This window comes from Nerophis ophidion, linkage group LG24, assembly GCF_033978795.1.
Source record: "Nerophis ophidion isolate RoL-2023_Sa linkage group LG24, RoL_Noph_v1.0, whole genome shotgun sequence".
Taxonomy (NCBI): domain Eukaryota; kingdom Metazoa; phylum Chordata; class Actinopteri; order Syngnathiformes; family Syngnathidae; genus Nerophis; species Nerophis ophidion.
The window spans coordinates 31,114,420-31,129,048 of NC_084634.1; the positions used below are offsets into that span (position 1 = coordinate 31,114,420).

Below are 14,629 nucleotides of genomic sequence, written 5' to 3' on the forward strand. Positions count from 1 at the left end.
TTGAGTCACTAGAGAAAAGCGCTATTTAAAAAATATATCTATAATTCACATGATCCATTTTTATGAAAATATTTGCTAATAAATGTGAAATTTTGGTCAGGAGAATATTGTTCGCTTTTGACTCAAAATAGCAGGAAATGCATCCCAAGCTAACATAGATTTCCGCAAATCGGTGTTTTTACGATTAAAAATTTTTCAGCTGATTTTGTAAATCTTCCAGCAAATTATAAATAAATAAATAAATGGGTTGTACTTGTATAGCGCTTTTCTACCTTCAAGGTACTCAAAGCGCTTTGACACTACTTCCACATTTACCCATTCACACACACATTCACACACTGATGGAGGGAGCTGCCATGCAAGGCGCCAACCAGCACCCATCAGGAGCAAGGGTGAAGTGTCTTGCTCAGGACACAACGGACGTGACGAGGTTGGTACTAGGTGGGAATTGAACCAGGGACGCTCGGGTTGCGCACAGCCACTCTCCCCACTGCGCCACGCCGTCCCTATTGAGGGTTCCATGATCGATCCCCGCTTCTGCCATCCTAGTCACTGCCGTTATGTCCTCAGGCAAGACACTTTACCCACCTGCTCCCAGTGCCACCCACACTGGTTTAAATGTAACCTAGATAATGGGTATCACAATGTAAAGCGCTTTGAGTCACTAGAGAAAAGCGCTATTAAAAAATATATATATATATATATATATATATATATGTATATATATATATATATATATATATATATATATATATATATATATATATATATATATATATATATATATATATATATATATATATATATATATATATGTGTGTGTTTTGTTTACATGAGTCATATTGCAGTCTACATGTATCTCTCACTGGTCACACTTACCATGTACCAAATAAAATAGCTTCAAGGTCAGTAAGCTCACCCAAAATTATGCCTTACATTAGGCGCACCGGGTTGAGTTATAAGAAAATTAAAGGATTTTAAGTGCGCCTTATAGTCCGAAAAATAAAGTAACTTTATAAAAAGAAAATCCCAGCACTTTTTGTTTTTATTTGTTTTGGTTTTTTTAATTAACATGCATGAAGTCATTAAAACAAAGTGTTTGAGTTCGTATTCCTATTATTCGAAAAATCGGCCCCGAAAAAACCTGTCGGTCGATTGCTAGTACAGTCAGTACTATCTTCTACTTTTAATGGTTTTGTACCCTCTAGAACAGGGATGTCAAACTTGTTTTCATGGAGGGCCACATCTTATTCATGGCTGCCCTCAGAGGGCCCTTTGTAACAGTAAATGCAAGAATATAAAAGTATAATCGCCTTATGATATTATTGCCTATGCATTTGGTTATTTGATTTTTGTACGTACAAATTGATGAATAAGTTGCTTTGAAATCGTAAGTCAAGGTGACAGGAAGATATTTAATATCACATAATGTACATAATAATTAGGGGTGCTAAAAACTGTTTTTTTATAACATTCGAATCACAATTTTTTAAATACATTTTCAAAAATCAAATTTCTAACATTTTTTGGACGAATTATTTAAAAAAAGAAGCTTAATTTTTGGCCACCTCTATGCTTACTTGTCGCACGTATGTGTCATACGTCAGCAACCAAAAACAAGTTTTTGTAACCTGTAAGTTGTTTTGTTAAGGTGTTGTTATTATTATACCAAATATCACAGTGCAAAAATCAGTTTAAATCGAGAATGGTGTTGAATCGAGTCTCGATTATGAATTAAATCCTCACCCCAAGAATCAGAATCGAATGGCGAGGTGCCCAAAGATTCACACCAATAACAATTGAATACTTGAATATATCAAAGTTTAAAACATATGAAATTTAATGTATTATATACATTATTTTCTGTCTAAATGGAAATAATGATAACATTTAGTAAGAAAGATGAAGTATGCACATTATTCCCAGGCTTTCGGCGGCCCCATTAAATGACGTGTCAGGCCGGATCTGGCCCCCAGGCCTTGAGTTTGACACGTGGCCCTGTAAAAACAGCTAATTAGCCATGCTTTCTGTCGGGACACACATGGAACCATTATACATGCGTATTCACGATGAAGTATTTGGATTTTTATTTTCTCTTTTCCAACACTGGACACTGTAAAAAGGTGGCACGCTCAGGCCATAAACCCTGTGGTTGGCTTAGCAAATGCGGAATTGTGTCACGCAAGTGTTGTAAAAAAAAAAAAATGCTTAACAGCATTGCTTTGCGTTGCTTTTGGAGACATAAAGAGAGGGTGAAGTGCATCAATTAACTTTTTAAAATACTCGACAACCCAGGACAGATAGTCAGAGTTGGATGCTTTTGTTAAGCGTCAAAGGAAGTGGTGGTCCCTGTTGCCTCGCCACGTGTCTCAACTCGACATCTGGAAGTGTGTGAAAACATGAAACACTTCTCGTCGGAGCCAAAGCAGTGGTCAACGCACTCTGATGCCAGAACACATTGGATGTCTGCAGTAAAATGGTTTCTTTTGAGACGCCAATAAGAGCTCCAGTGAAGTCATTTCAACACTCTTTGCTTTTACAAGTGTAAAAAAAAGTGATCTAAAATTAGGTACTCAGCCTTCTGTGGTCATTTCAATACTACACGTAACCCGTGTGTGTTTGGCTACACCAGGGGTGGGCATTACGTCGATCGCGATCGACTGGTCGATCTCGGAGGGTGTGTCAGTCGATCTCAAGCCAGGCATTAAAAAATAGACATAAAAATGAGCAATCATCAATCATACCAAGACTTCACTTTCGTCAGTTGTTTGACATTCTCGGCACCCGAGGATCTTGTGAGATGACGCTGGCTGCTGCGAGCTCATATTTAAGAAAAAAATCACTAACAGGGCGGACGCAGAGAAACACATTTTATTTCTAGAGACTCCGTACCTACTGTCACAACTCTAAAGACCGACTGCACAGTTCCTGTCTTCACCATAAAAGACCTGTTTCATCCTGCCTGTGCTAACAAAATAAGAGTCTCAGAAAGCTAGCGTGCACAAGCCAGCAAGCTACGGAGTTTGATGCCAATGTATTTCTCCCCCGCCCTCAGCGACCGCTTTCTCACTTGCTTGCCCACCCGCACACTCACTGACGTCACTCACCTGCTGCCAGACATTAAAGGGCCACACACATATGCTACTCTAATTAACAAAGTGTTTGAAAACGAGTATGCAAGTTGGACAAATGAGATGCCAAATCCAACCACTTTCATGTGGTATTAGACAGAAAGGAGGACTTTTTTTTTCCTCCATTTGAAAATGCGGACGTTATCAGCACCACTGTCTAATTCCAATCAATGCAAGTCATCAGAATCAAATACACCAACTTATATTCTTGTCTTCATGAAAGAAAGGAATCTATGTGTGTTAAACATGCTTGTATTATCATTAAACACCATTAACTTGTTAACAAAATGTCTCTTTCATAAATAAATAAATATAAATTATAAATAGGAATGAGGTAGATCTCCTCGACTTGGTCAATTGAAAAGTAGCTCGCCTGCAGAAAAAGTGTGCGCGGCCCTGGGCTACACGCTATTTATGCTAATTTCTGCTTGGTAAAATACATTTTTGTACATTATTGACACTTCTGATACAAAATCCAAAACCAGTGAAGTCGGCATGTTGGGTAAATGGTGAATAAAAACAGAATACAATGATTTTCAAATCCTTTTCAACTTATATTCAATTTAATAGACTGCAAAGACAAGATAGCTTTCGATACCGTCGATCATAATATTTTATTAGAGCGTATCAAAACACGAATTGGTATATCAGACTCAGCCCTGTCTTGGTTTAACTCTTATCTTACTGATAGGATGCAGTGTGTCTCCCATAACAGTGTGACCTCGGACTATGTTAAGGTAACGTGTGGAGTTCCCCAGGGTTCGGTCCTTGGCCCTGCACTCTTCAGCATCTACATGCTGCCGCTAGGTGACGTCATACGCAAATACGGTATTAGCTTTCACTGCTATGCTGATGACACCCAACTCTACATGCCCCTAAAGCTGGACAACACGCCGGATTGTAGTCAGCTGGAGGCGTGTCTTAATGAAATTAAACAATGGATGTCCGCCAATTTTTTGCAACTTAACGGCAAAAAAACGGAAATGCTGATTATCGGTCCTGCTAGACACCGACCTCTATTTAATAATACAACTTTAACATTTGACAACCAAATAATGAAACAAGGTGACTCGGTAAAACATCTGGGTATTATTTTCGACACAACTCTCTCCTTTGAGTCACACATTAAAAGCGTTACTAAAACGGCCTTCTTTCATCTCCGTAATATCGCTAAAATTTGCTCCATTTTGTCCACTAAAGACGCCAAGATCATTATCCATGCGTTTGTTACGTCTCGTCTCGATTACTGTAACGTATTATTTTCGGGTCTCCCCATGTCTAGCATTAAAAGATTACAGTTGGTACAAAATGCGGCTGCTAGACTTTTGACAAGAACAAGAAAGTTTGATCATATTACGCCTGTACTGGCTCAGCTGCACTGGCTTCCTGTGCACTTAAGATGTGACTTTAAGGTTTTACTACTTACGTATAAAATACTACACGGTCTAGCTCCAGCCTATCTTACCGATTGTATTGTACCATATGTCCCGGCAAGAAATCTGCGTTCAAAAGACTCCGGCTTATTAGTGATTCCTAGAGCCCAAAAAAAGTCTGCAGGCTATAGAGCGTTTTCCGTTCGGGCTCCAGTACTCTGGAATGCCCTCCCGGTAACAGTTCGAGATGCTACCTCAGTAGAAGCATTTAAGTCTCACCTTAAAACTCATCTGTATACTGTAGCCTTTAAATAGACCTCCTTTTTAGACCAGTTGATCTGCCGCTTCTTTTCTTTCTCCTATGTCCCTCCCTCCCTTGTGGAGGGGGTCCGGTCCGATAACCATGGATGAAGTACTGGCTGTCCAGAGTCGAGACCCATGATGGACCGCTCGTCGGGAACCAGGATGGACCACTCGCCTGTGTATCGGTTGGGGACATCTCTACGCTGCTGACCCGCCTCCGCTTGAGATGGTCTCCTGTGGACGGGACTCTCGCTGCTGTCTTGGATCCGCTTGAACTGAACTCTCGCGGCTGTGTTGGAGCCACTATGGATTGAACTTTCACAGTATCATGTTAGACCCGCTCGACATCCATTGCTTTCGGTCCCCTAGAGGGGGGGGCGGGGGGGTAGTTGCCCACATCTGAGGTCCTCTCCAAGGTTTCTCATAGTCAGCATTGTCACTGGCGTCCCACTGGATGTGAATTTTCCTTGCCCACTGGATGTGAGTTTTCCTTGCCCTTTTGTGGGTTCTTCCGAGGATGTTGTAGTCGTAATGATTTGTGCAGTCCTTTGAGACATTTGTGATTTGGGGCTATATAAATAAACTTTGATTGATGGCATTGATTGATGTTTAATGTTCGAACTGAGAAACATAGTTTTTATTGACGAATAATAATTAACATAGAATTTAACGGCAGCAACACGTTGCAAAAAAGTTGGCCAGGGGCATTTTTACCACTGTGTCGTATCGCCGTTCATTTTTATTTTCTGAAGTATTCCTGGGTCTTTGTGGTGATATCCTTTACACACTAATGTCGGGTTTTTGTCGCAGTATCGCCTGAGGGATTGAAGGTCACGGCCTTTCCGCTTACGTGCAGTGATTTCTCCAGTTTCTCTGAAACCTTTGACGATATTACATACCGTAGATGGTCAAATCCCTAAATTCCTTGCAATAGCTTGTTGAGAAATGTTGTTCTTAAACTGTTGGACAATTTGCCCAAGTATTTGTTCACCAATTGGTGAACCTCGCCCCATCATTGTTTATAAATGAATGAGCATTTCATGGAAGATGCTTTTTTTACCCAATCATGGCACCCACCTGTTCCCAATTAGCCCATTCACCTGTGGGATATTCCAAATAAGTGTTTGATGAGCATTCCTCAACTTTCTCAGTCTTTTTTACCACTTGTGGCGGCTTTTTTGAAACATGTTGCAGGCATCAAAATCTATATAAGTAATATTTGCAAGAAATAACCATGTTTACGAGTTCAAACGTTAAGTATCTTGTCTTTTCAGTGTATTCAATTGAATATAGGTTGAAAATGATTGGCAAATCATTATAGATTGAAAAGGATTAGCAAATCATTGTATTCTGTTTTAATTTACCATTAACACAATGTGCCAACTTCACTGGTTTTGGGGTTTGTAAACACATTTCCTTTACAATAGCGTTAAGAGGTTAAACCAGGGGTAGGGAACCTATGGCTCTAGAGCCAGATGTGGCTCTTTTGATGACTGCACCTGGCCCTCTGATAAATCTTTGCTGACATTGCTTAACATGATAAGTAATGAATAATTCCGCTGGTAATCACAGTGTTAAAATTATGTTCAAAATATAAAACATTCTTATGCATTTTCATCAATCCATCCGGTTTCTACCGCACCTGTTCAAGAAGTCACATTGATGGTAAGAAGTATTTCATTTATTTTTAGTTAGCCTCAGAATAACAAAGTTCTTAAAACAAATAAGACACTTATTATACTCTAAAAATGTTGGCCTTTCTTAAAAATGCACGCATATAGTTGTATTCAGTGTTAAAAAAAAATATATGGCTCTAACGGAAATACTTTTAAAAATATTTGGCCTTTAATGGCTCACTCAGCCAAAAAGGTTCCCAATCCCTGGGTTAAACGCTATTCTGATTATACAGTATGTCAGAGTACATTGCATTTTCAGTTCTATAGTTATCATCACTTTGCCCTTTTTTGCACTGTTACGTCTCATCTTGTGGTTTTAATGGATTAAATATTATATCTGACAGAACTTGAATTAAACTTTTTATGTTTTTAAAATAATGAATTAACTCTTTTGCAAGCTTAATATTCACGGTACACACTCTTACGATGCAAAAAGGATCTGCTCATAAAAGCGTCATGAGATACCACTACATATCTTTTTTCATTTTTACTTTCAAGACTTGAAATCATTGTTCGGTCAAAATTTGGAAACCAATGCCCATGATGATGAAATTACATATTTCTCTATATGGCTTTGATACAAATATTATTTTTTGATGTGTTTAATTCTTGACACTTTTGTGACATGCACAATACGTTAAGAAGGGTCTTATACAGAGTTAAGTCATTTGATGCGAATGCAATGGATGGAATTGTAATGAGAGCAGACTGGAGAGACCACTGGTTGGTAATCACCATTATTGGTCCTTAGATACAGGTAGTGATGAATAATATGTGTATTGATACTATTATATAATATCATCCTTCTTGGGTTTAAGGTTATCAAACTATTCTGAAGAGCTGTAATAAATGTTGTATAAAAAAAAACCAACACCCAAAGATTCACAGCCCTAATATATATATATATATATGTATATATATATATATATATACATATAAGATTCACAGCCCTAATATACATATACATATATATATATATATATATGTATATATATATATATATATATATGTATATATATAAATATATATATATATATATATTAGGGCTGTGAATCTTTGGGTGTCCCACGATTCGATTCAATATCGATTCTGGGGGTCACGATTCGATAATATATCGATTTTTTGGATTCGATTCGATTCTCGATTCAAAAACGATTTTTTTTTCCCCCCGATTTAAAAGGATTCTGTATTCTTTCAATACATGCGATTTCAGCAGGATCCACCCCAGTCTGCTGACATGCAAGCAGAGTAGTAGATTTTTTTAAAAAGCTTTTATAATTGTAACGGACAATGTTTTATCAACTGATTTCAATAATGCAAATTTGTTTTAACTATTAAACGAACCAAAAATATGACTTATTTTATCTTTGTGAAAATATTGGACACAGTGTGTTGTCAAACTTATGAGATGCGATGCAAGTGTGACACTTTTTTTTTATTTTTATAAATGTCTAAAGATAATGTCAATGAGGGATTTTTAATCACTGCTATGCTGAAATTATAACTAATATTGATACTGTTGTTGATGATATTAATTTTTGTTTCAACACTTTTGGTTCTGTGTCGTGTTTGTGTCTCCTCTCAAGTGCTCTGTTTATTGCAGTTCTGGGTGTTGCTGGGTCAGGTTTGGTTTTGGAATTGGATTGCATTGTTATGGTATTGCTGTGTAGTGGTTTGTTGGATTGATTAAAAAAAATAAAATAAAATAAAAGATAAAAAATGTAATAAAAAAAAAATTGATTTTTTAAAAATTAGAATCGATTCTGAATCGCACAACATAAACGATTCAATTTGATTCGGTTTTTTTCCCACACCCCCTAATATATATATATATATATATATATATATATATATATATATATATATATATATATATATATATATATATATATGTATATGTACAAACCCTGTTTCCGTAGGAGTTGGGAAATTGTGTTGGATGTAAATATAAACGGAATACAATGATTTGCAAATCCTTTTCAACCCATATTCAATTGAATGCAGAACAAACACAAGATATTTGATGTTCAAACTCATAAACTTTATTTTATTTTTGCAAATAATCATTAACTTAGAATTTCATGGCTGCAACATGTGCCAAAGTAGTTGGGAAAGGATATGTTCACCACTGTGTTACATCACCTTTTCTTTTAACAACAGTCAGAAAATGTTTCGGAACTGAGGAGACTAATTGTTGAAACTTTGAAAGTGGAATTATTTCGCATTCTTGTATCATGTAGAGCTTTAGTCGTTCTGCTGTCGTATTTTACGCTTCATAATGCGCCACACATTTTCGATGGGAGACAGGTCTGGACTGCAGGCGGGCCAGGAAAGTACCTGCACACTTTCACTACGAAACCCCGCTGTTGTAACACGTGGCTTGGCATTGCCTAGCTGAAATGAGCAGGGGCGTACATGATGATGTTGCTTGCATGACAACATATGTTGCTCCAAAACCTGTATGGACCATTCAGCATGTGTAAGTTACCCATGCCTTGGGCACTAATACACCCCCATACCATCACAGATGCTGGCTTTTGAACTTTGCGCCCATTACAATCTGGATGGTTATTTTCCTCTTTGTTCTGGAGGACACCACGTCCACAGTTTCCAAATATAATTTGAAATGTGGACTCGTCAGACCACAGAACACCTTTCCACTTTGCATCAGTCCATATTAGAGGAGCTCGGGCCCAGCGAAGCCGGCGGCGTTCCTTGGTGCAGTTGATAAATGGGTTTTGCTTTGCATAGCAGAGTTTTAACTTGCACTTACAGATGTAGCAACCAACTGTAGTTACTGAGAGTGGTTTTATGAAGTGTTCCTCAGCCCATGTAGTGATATCCTTTACACACTGATGTCGGTTTTTGATGCAGTACCGCATCAAAGGTCCGGAAAATCATCGCTTACGTGCAGTGAACTCTCCAGATTCTCTGAACCTTTTGATGATTTTACGGACCGTAGATGGTAAAATCCCTAAATTCCTTGCAATAGCTCGTTGAGAAATGTTGTTCTAAAACTGTTCGACAATTTGCTTACAAATTAGTGACCCTCACCCCATCCTTGTTTATGAATTACTTAGCATTTCATGGAAGCTGCTTTTATACCCAATCATGGCACCCACCTGTTCTGCACACCTGTGGGATGTTCCAAATAAATGTTTGATGAGCATTCCTCAACTTTATCAGTATGTATTGCCACCTTTCCCAACTTCTTTGTCACGTGATGCTGGCATCAAATTCTATAGTTAATGATTATTTGCAAAAAAAACATTTTAATCAGTTTGAACATCAAATATGTTGTCTTTGTAGCACATTCATCTTAATATATATATATGTATATAACTCTACTTAGGGATATTTTAATAGGGTTTGTCATGATTATTTAGATGGATAATGTCTCTGAGGTTGTACAATTCCAACACACATCAAATTCTCACAGAAAAGAGTCTCTAAAGCAGGGTTGTCAAACTAAATTTCATTGAGGGCCACATTGTAGTTATTTATGGCTGCCCTCAGAGGGCCGCTTGTAACAACGAACCATATATGAATTTGCCTATGCATTTGATTGTTATACATATTTTTTAAGTACAATGTAAAACAATTCTATATTTTTCAAAGTAAAAAACTAGCAACTCAATCACCGGAATTTTACTACAAAATGTAGAATGTTTTTTGCAACATATTACGGAAAATGGAAAAACTTCACCATCGTTTTTATTCTATTCTGGCAACTGAATGACATTGTTTTACCGTTAAAAAACTGGGATACTGTTTTACCATCAAAAGTAAAATTTTACAACCATAGATCATACATTAAAAACACTGGCAGCGCAGTGACAGAATTTCTCGTAAAAAAAAACAATGGTACAGTTTTTTCAATTTACAGTAATATCAGAATCAGAATCAAAATCAGAAATACTTTATTAACCCCCAAGGGGAAATTAAAATTTTCAGCACAATCCCATTCAAGATCAGACAAACATTACAGGGAGACAGAACAGGATTGCTGACGGGTCTGCACCCCCTTACAAAAAAGGTGAGATACAGGTATACAGCATATAAAAAAATATATGCTGTAATATGTAATATGCTGTAAAAAAAAACATTGCAAATTTTACAGTAAAATGTATTGTCATTTTTACAGTGTACAATTTGATGGATAACTTGCTCTAAAACCATAAGTCAAGCAGAAATGTAAGTATTTTAACAAAATAAAATGTTTAGAAAGTATGATAATGTATTTTTTGCTGTATTGGATGATATCAGAGTTTAAAAGGGTATGCATTGTCATGCAGTACCTGCATTTTTTCTGTTAAAATGGAAAGAACAAATACATTTAGTAAAAACAAGTACTTTATTGACGCATATGATTTCCAGGCCTTTGTGGGCCACATAAAATTATGTTTTATAACCTTGAGTTTGACATCTCTGCTGTAAAGTCACACAAAAAGCTGAAAGTTCGACTTTCCATTAAGCCACACATCAGCTAAAAACATAAGAGCTTGTGTTTTCTTTTCATTTCGCTTTTTAGTGTCACTTAGTCCAAAAAAAGAAGATTATACCAGAAGTATGTGAATTAAAGACACTCTTAACTCCAAAGTTAGATTATTTTCTTATTTTTGTTTTTGTGACAGTGATTTATTTATTCAAACGTACTTCTATTTACATTTGAATGTTGTAAAATAGGACAAAGTGTTGTGTTGCTATGACAACAGATGTTTTGCTTGTTAGACATTGGTGAAAATGACAATGAATCCGTCTACAAAAATAAACATGATTAACCATAAAGCCTTACTTGATAGCCATCAAACAAACTTACCAATTTCTTTTTTTTCCCCGCACAGAACTCTTCCCTCGGCTACTTCCAATTTTCCGGCCAAGACAAAAGACAACTTTCTTATACGTTTGAGGGAACACATGCAAACACACACTCACACAATTAGGGTCTGACTGACTGGCTGGAGAGTGTGCAGTAGGAAAGGGGAAGGGGGATGTGGTGCAGGGGCGTTTAAAGTGAAAGATTTGTTTCTTTGCAGTGAGTGAAAAGAGGGGCAAACTAAAAAGAAGGTGGGGGGGAGTGGGGGGGGGTAATCTACTTCCCATGTGTCCACATGAAAATGTTTTACAGGACCAAATATCTCCTTCTGTGAAAAATATGACTATGTGTTATTGAAGTATGCCTTATAAGGGACAATGCTGGATAAAGTCAATTTGGATAATAGTCTAGAGCAAAACTGGGCAAATTACGGCTCGGGGGCCACATGTGGCCCGTTAAGATTTTCAAACTGGCCCGCCGGACATTCTCAAATAATTTTTCCAGATCTTTAAGATGGAAACTTCAGCTGCCATGATGATGTGCAGTGATGTTTTCAAACGACTGTAAGTCTTGAACTATACAAAGTATTTCAATGGTTCGAATCTGCGCTTTTGCATGATATACTTGTTAAAGCAAAGTTAAAGTACCAATGATTGTCACACACACACACTAGATGTGGTGACGGCGTGGCGCAGTGGGAGAGTGGCCGTGCGCAACCCGAGGGGCCCTGGTTCAAATCCCACCTAGTACCAACCTCGTCACGTCCGTTGTGTCCTGAGCAAGACACTTCACCCTTGCTCCTGATGGGTGCTAATTGGCGCCTTGCATGGCAGCTCCCTCCATCAGTGTGTGAATGTGTGTGTGAATGGGTAAATGTGGAAGTAGTGTCAAAGCGCTTTGAGTACCTTGAAGGTAGAAAAGCGCTATACAAGTACAACCCATTTATTTAAGTTTGTCCTCTGCATTTGACGCATCCACTTTTTCAGGTGAGGGGGGAGCAGTGGGCTGCAGCAGTGCCGCGCCCGGGAATCATTTTTGATGATTTAATTCCAACCCGTGATGCTGAGTGCCAGGCAGGGAGGTAACGGGTCCCATTTTTATAGTCATTGGTATGACTCGGCCAGGGTTTGAACTCACAACCTACCGATCTCAGGGTGGACACTCTAACCCAGGGGTGGGCATTACGTCGATCGCGATCGACTGGTCGATCTCGGAGGGTGTGTCAGTCGATCTCAAGCCAGGCATTAAAAAATAGACATAAAAATGAGCAATCCTCAATCATACCGAGACTTCACTTTCGTCAGTTGTTTGACATTCTCGGCACCCGAGGATCTTGTGAGATGACGCTGGCTGCTGCGAGCTCATATTTTAAAAAAAAATCACTAACAGGGCGGACGCAGAGAAACACATTTTATTTCTAGAGACTCCGTACCTACTGTCAAAACTCTAAAGACCGACTGCACAGTTCCTGTCTTCACCATAAAAGACCTGTTTCATCCTGCCTGTGCTAACAAAATAAGAGTCTCAGAAAGCTAGCGTGCACAAGCTAGCAAGCTACGGAGTTTGATGCCAATGTATTTCTCCCCCGCCCTCAGCGACCGCTTTCTCACTTGCTTGCCCACCCGCACACTCACTGACGTCACTCACCTGCTGCCAGACATTAAAGGGCCACACACATATGCTACTCTCATAACAAAGTGTTTAAAAACGAGTATGCAAGTTGGACAAATGAGATGCCAAATCCAACCACTTTCATGTGGTATTGGACAGAAAGGAAGACTTTTTTTTTTCTTCCATTTGAAAATGCGGACGTTATCAGCACCACTGTCTAATTCCAATCAATGCAAGTCATCAGAATCAAATACACCAACTTATATTCTTGTCTTCATGAAAGAAAGGAATCTATGTGTGTTAAACATGCTTATATTATCATTAAACACCATTAACTTGTTAACAAAAATGTCTCTTTCATAAATAAATAAATATAAATTATAAATAGGAATGAGGTAGATCTCCTCGACTTGGTCAATTGAAAAGTAGCTCGCCTGCAGAAAAAGTGTGAGCACCCCTGCTCTAACCACTAGGCCACTGAGAAGGTTACTATTATAATGTAATTAGTTACTATGGTAATCTAAATAGTTACTATGGTAATCTAAGTCACAGCAACTCAGACAAGGCACTAAGCAGTGTGGGTGGAGAGAGTTACTACAGACTGTTTCCAGAGCGGCCAGCCTGAAATGCGGGTGTCAGGGACAAACGCTGAAGGATATTTGTACAACAAAGTTCTAAAGTATAATGATGTATGCGATATATAAGATTATAAGTAGGTTTTTGTTTTTTACCCTTCGTGTTCATATTTTGCTTTGTTTGTTGCATTTTTGTTGCGTTTCGCTTGATTGTTAAATATGTCAATCGAGAGGTGGTGTGGTGTTCATATTTTGTCAATATTCAGTGTTTTATCGTCCATAGTTAATATTGTAAATCCCACATTCTTTATTTTCATGTACATTCTGAGTGTCATTCAGTAAAAGAAAAAAAAAATATTTCCATTGACATCTTTGATTGTTTCCATATCAATTATGTTACAATCAGCTGAGGTCTTGCATTGAGATTTTTTTTTACAATATTGATGGTTTCCTCTTTTGTCATACCTTCACGGAAAACAGAGTTGGGGTTTCAATCATTCACGTCCTCAACCAACTCGGAATCTAGAAACTTTTTCTCCAGATTTCCAATGTTGATGCTTTCAAGTACTTCATCATTTTGTCATTTTTTAAATTCCATCTAAGAAGTATTTGGGATTGTCCTTTTTAGCAGCATTTTTAATAATGCTATTTAGGATGCCCATGTACTGCTCTCATGATGTTTTTGTTGTGGACCAAAATCCATCCATTCATCCATTTTCTACCGCTTATTCCTTTTCGGGGTCACGGGGGGCGCTGGCGCCTATCTCAGCTACAATCGGGCGGAAGACGGGGTACACCCTGGACAAGTCGCCATCTCATCGCAGGGCCAACACATTCACACACTAGGGCCAATTTAGTGTTGCCAATCAACCTATCCCCAGGTGCATGTCTTTGGAAGTGGGAGGAAGCCGGAGTACCCGGAGGGAACCCACGCATTCACGGGGAGAACATGCAAACTCCACACAGAAAGATCCCAAGCCAGGATTTGAACCCAGGACTGCAGGAACTTCGTATTGTGAGGCAGACGCACTAACCCCTCTGCCACCGTGAAGCCCTGTGGACCAACAATTGACTGCAATGTTATTTTCTACATGTTCGTAGTATTAGCTTGTCCTTATACGTTTTGTAATTGTTTTCTGCTTCT

The 14,629-nt window shown here is 38.3% G+C and overlaps 1 protein-coding gene across 1 annotated transcript in view; it reads right to left on the reverse strand.

Annotated features, from left to right (window-relative positions):
- Window positions 1–11,474, reverse strand: part of LOC133542231 (uncharacterized) — a 34,132-nt gene extending 22,658 nt beyond the window's left edge. The window contains exon 1 of the mRNA XM_061886133.1: window positions 11,303–11,474. Within this exon, the coding sequence (XP_061742117.1) occupies window positions 11,303–11,402 (100 nt within the window). The 5' untranslated portion in view covers window positions 11,403–11,474. The remainder of the gene's footprint in view (window positions 1–11,302) is intronic.
- Window positions 11,475–14,629: the final 3,155 nt, after the last annotated feature.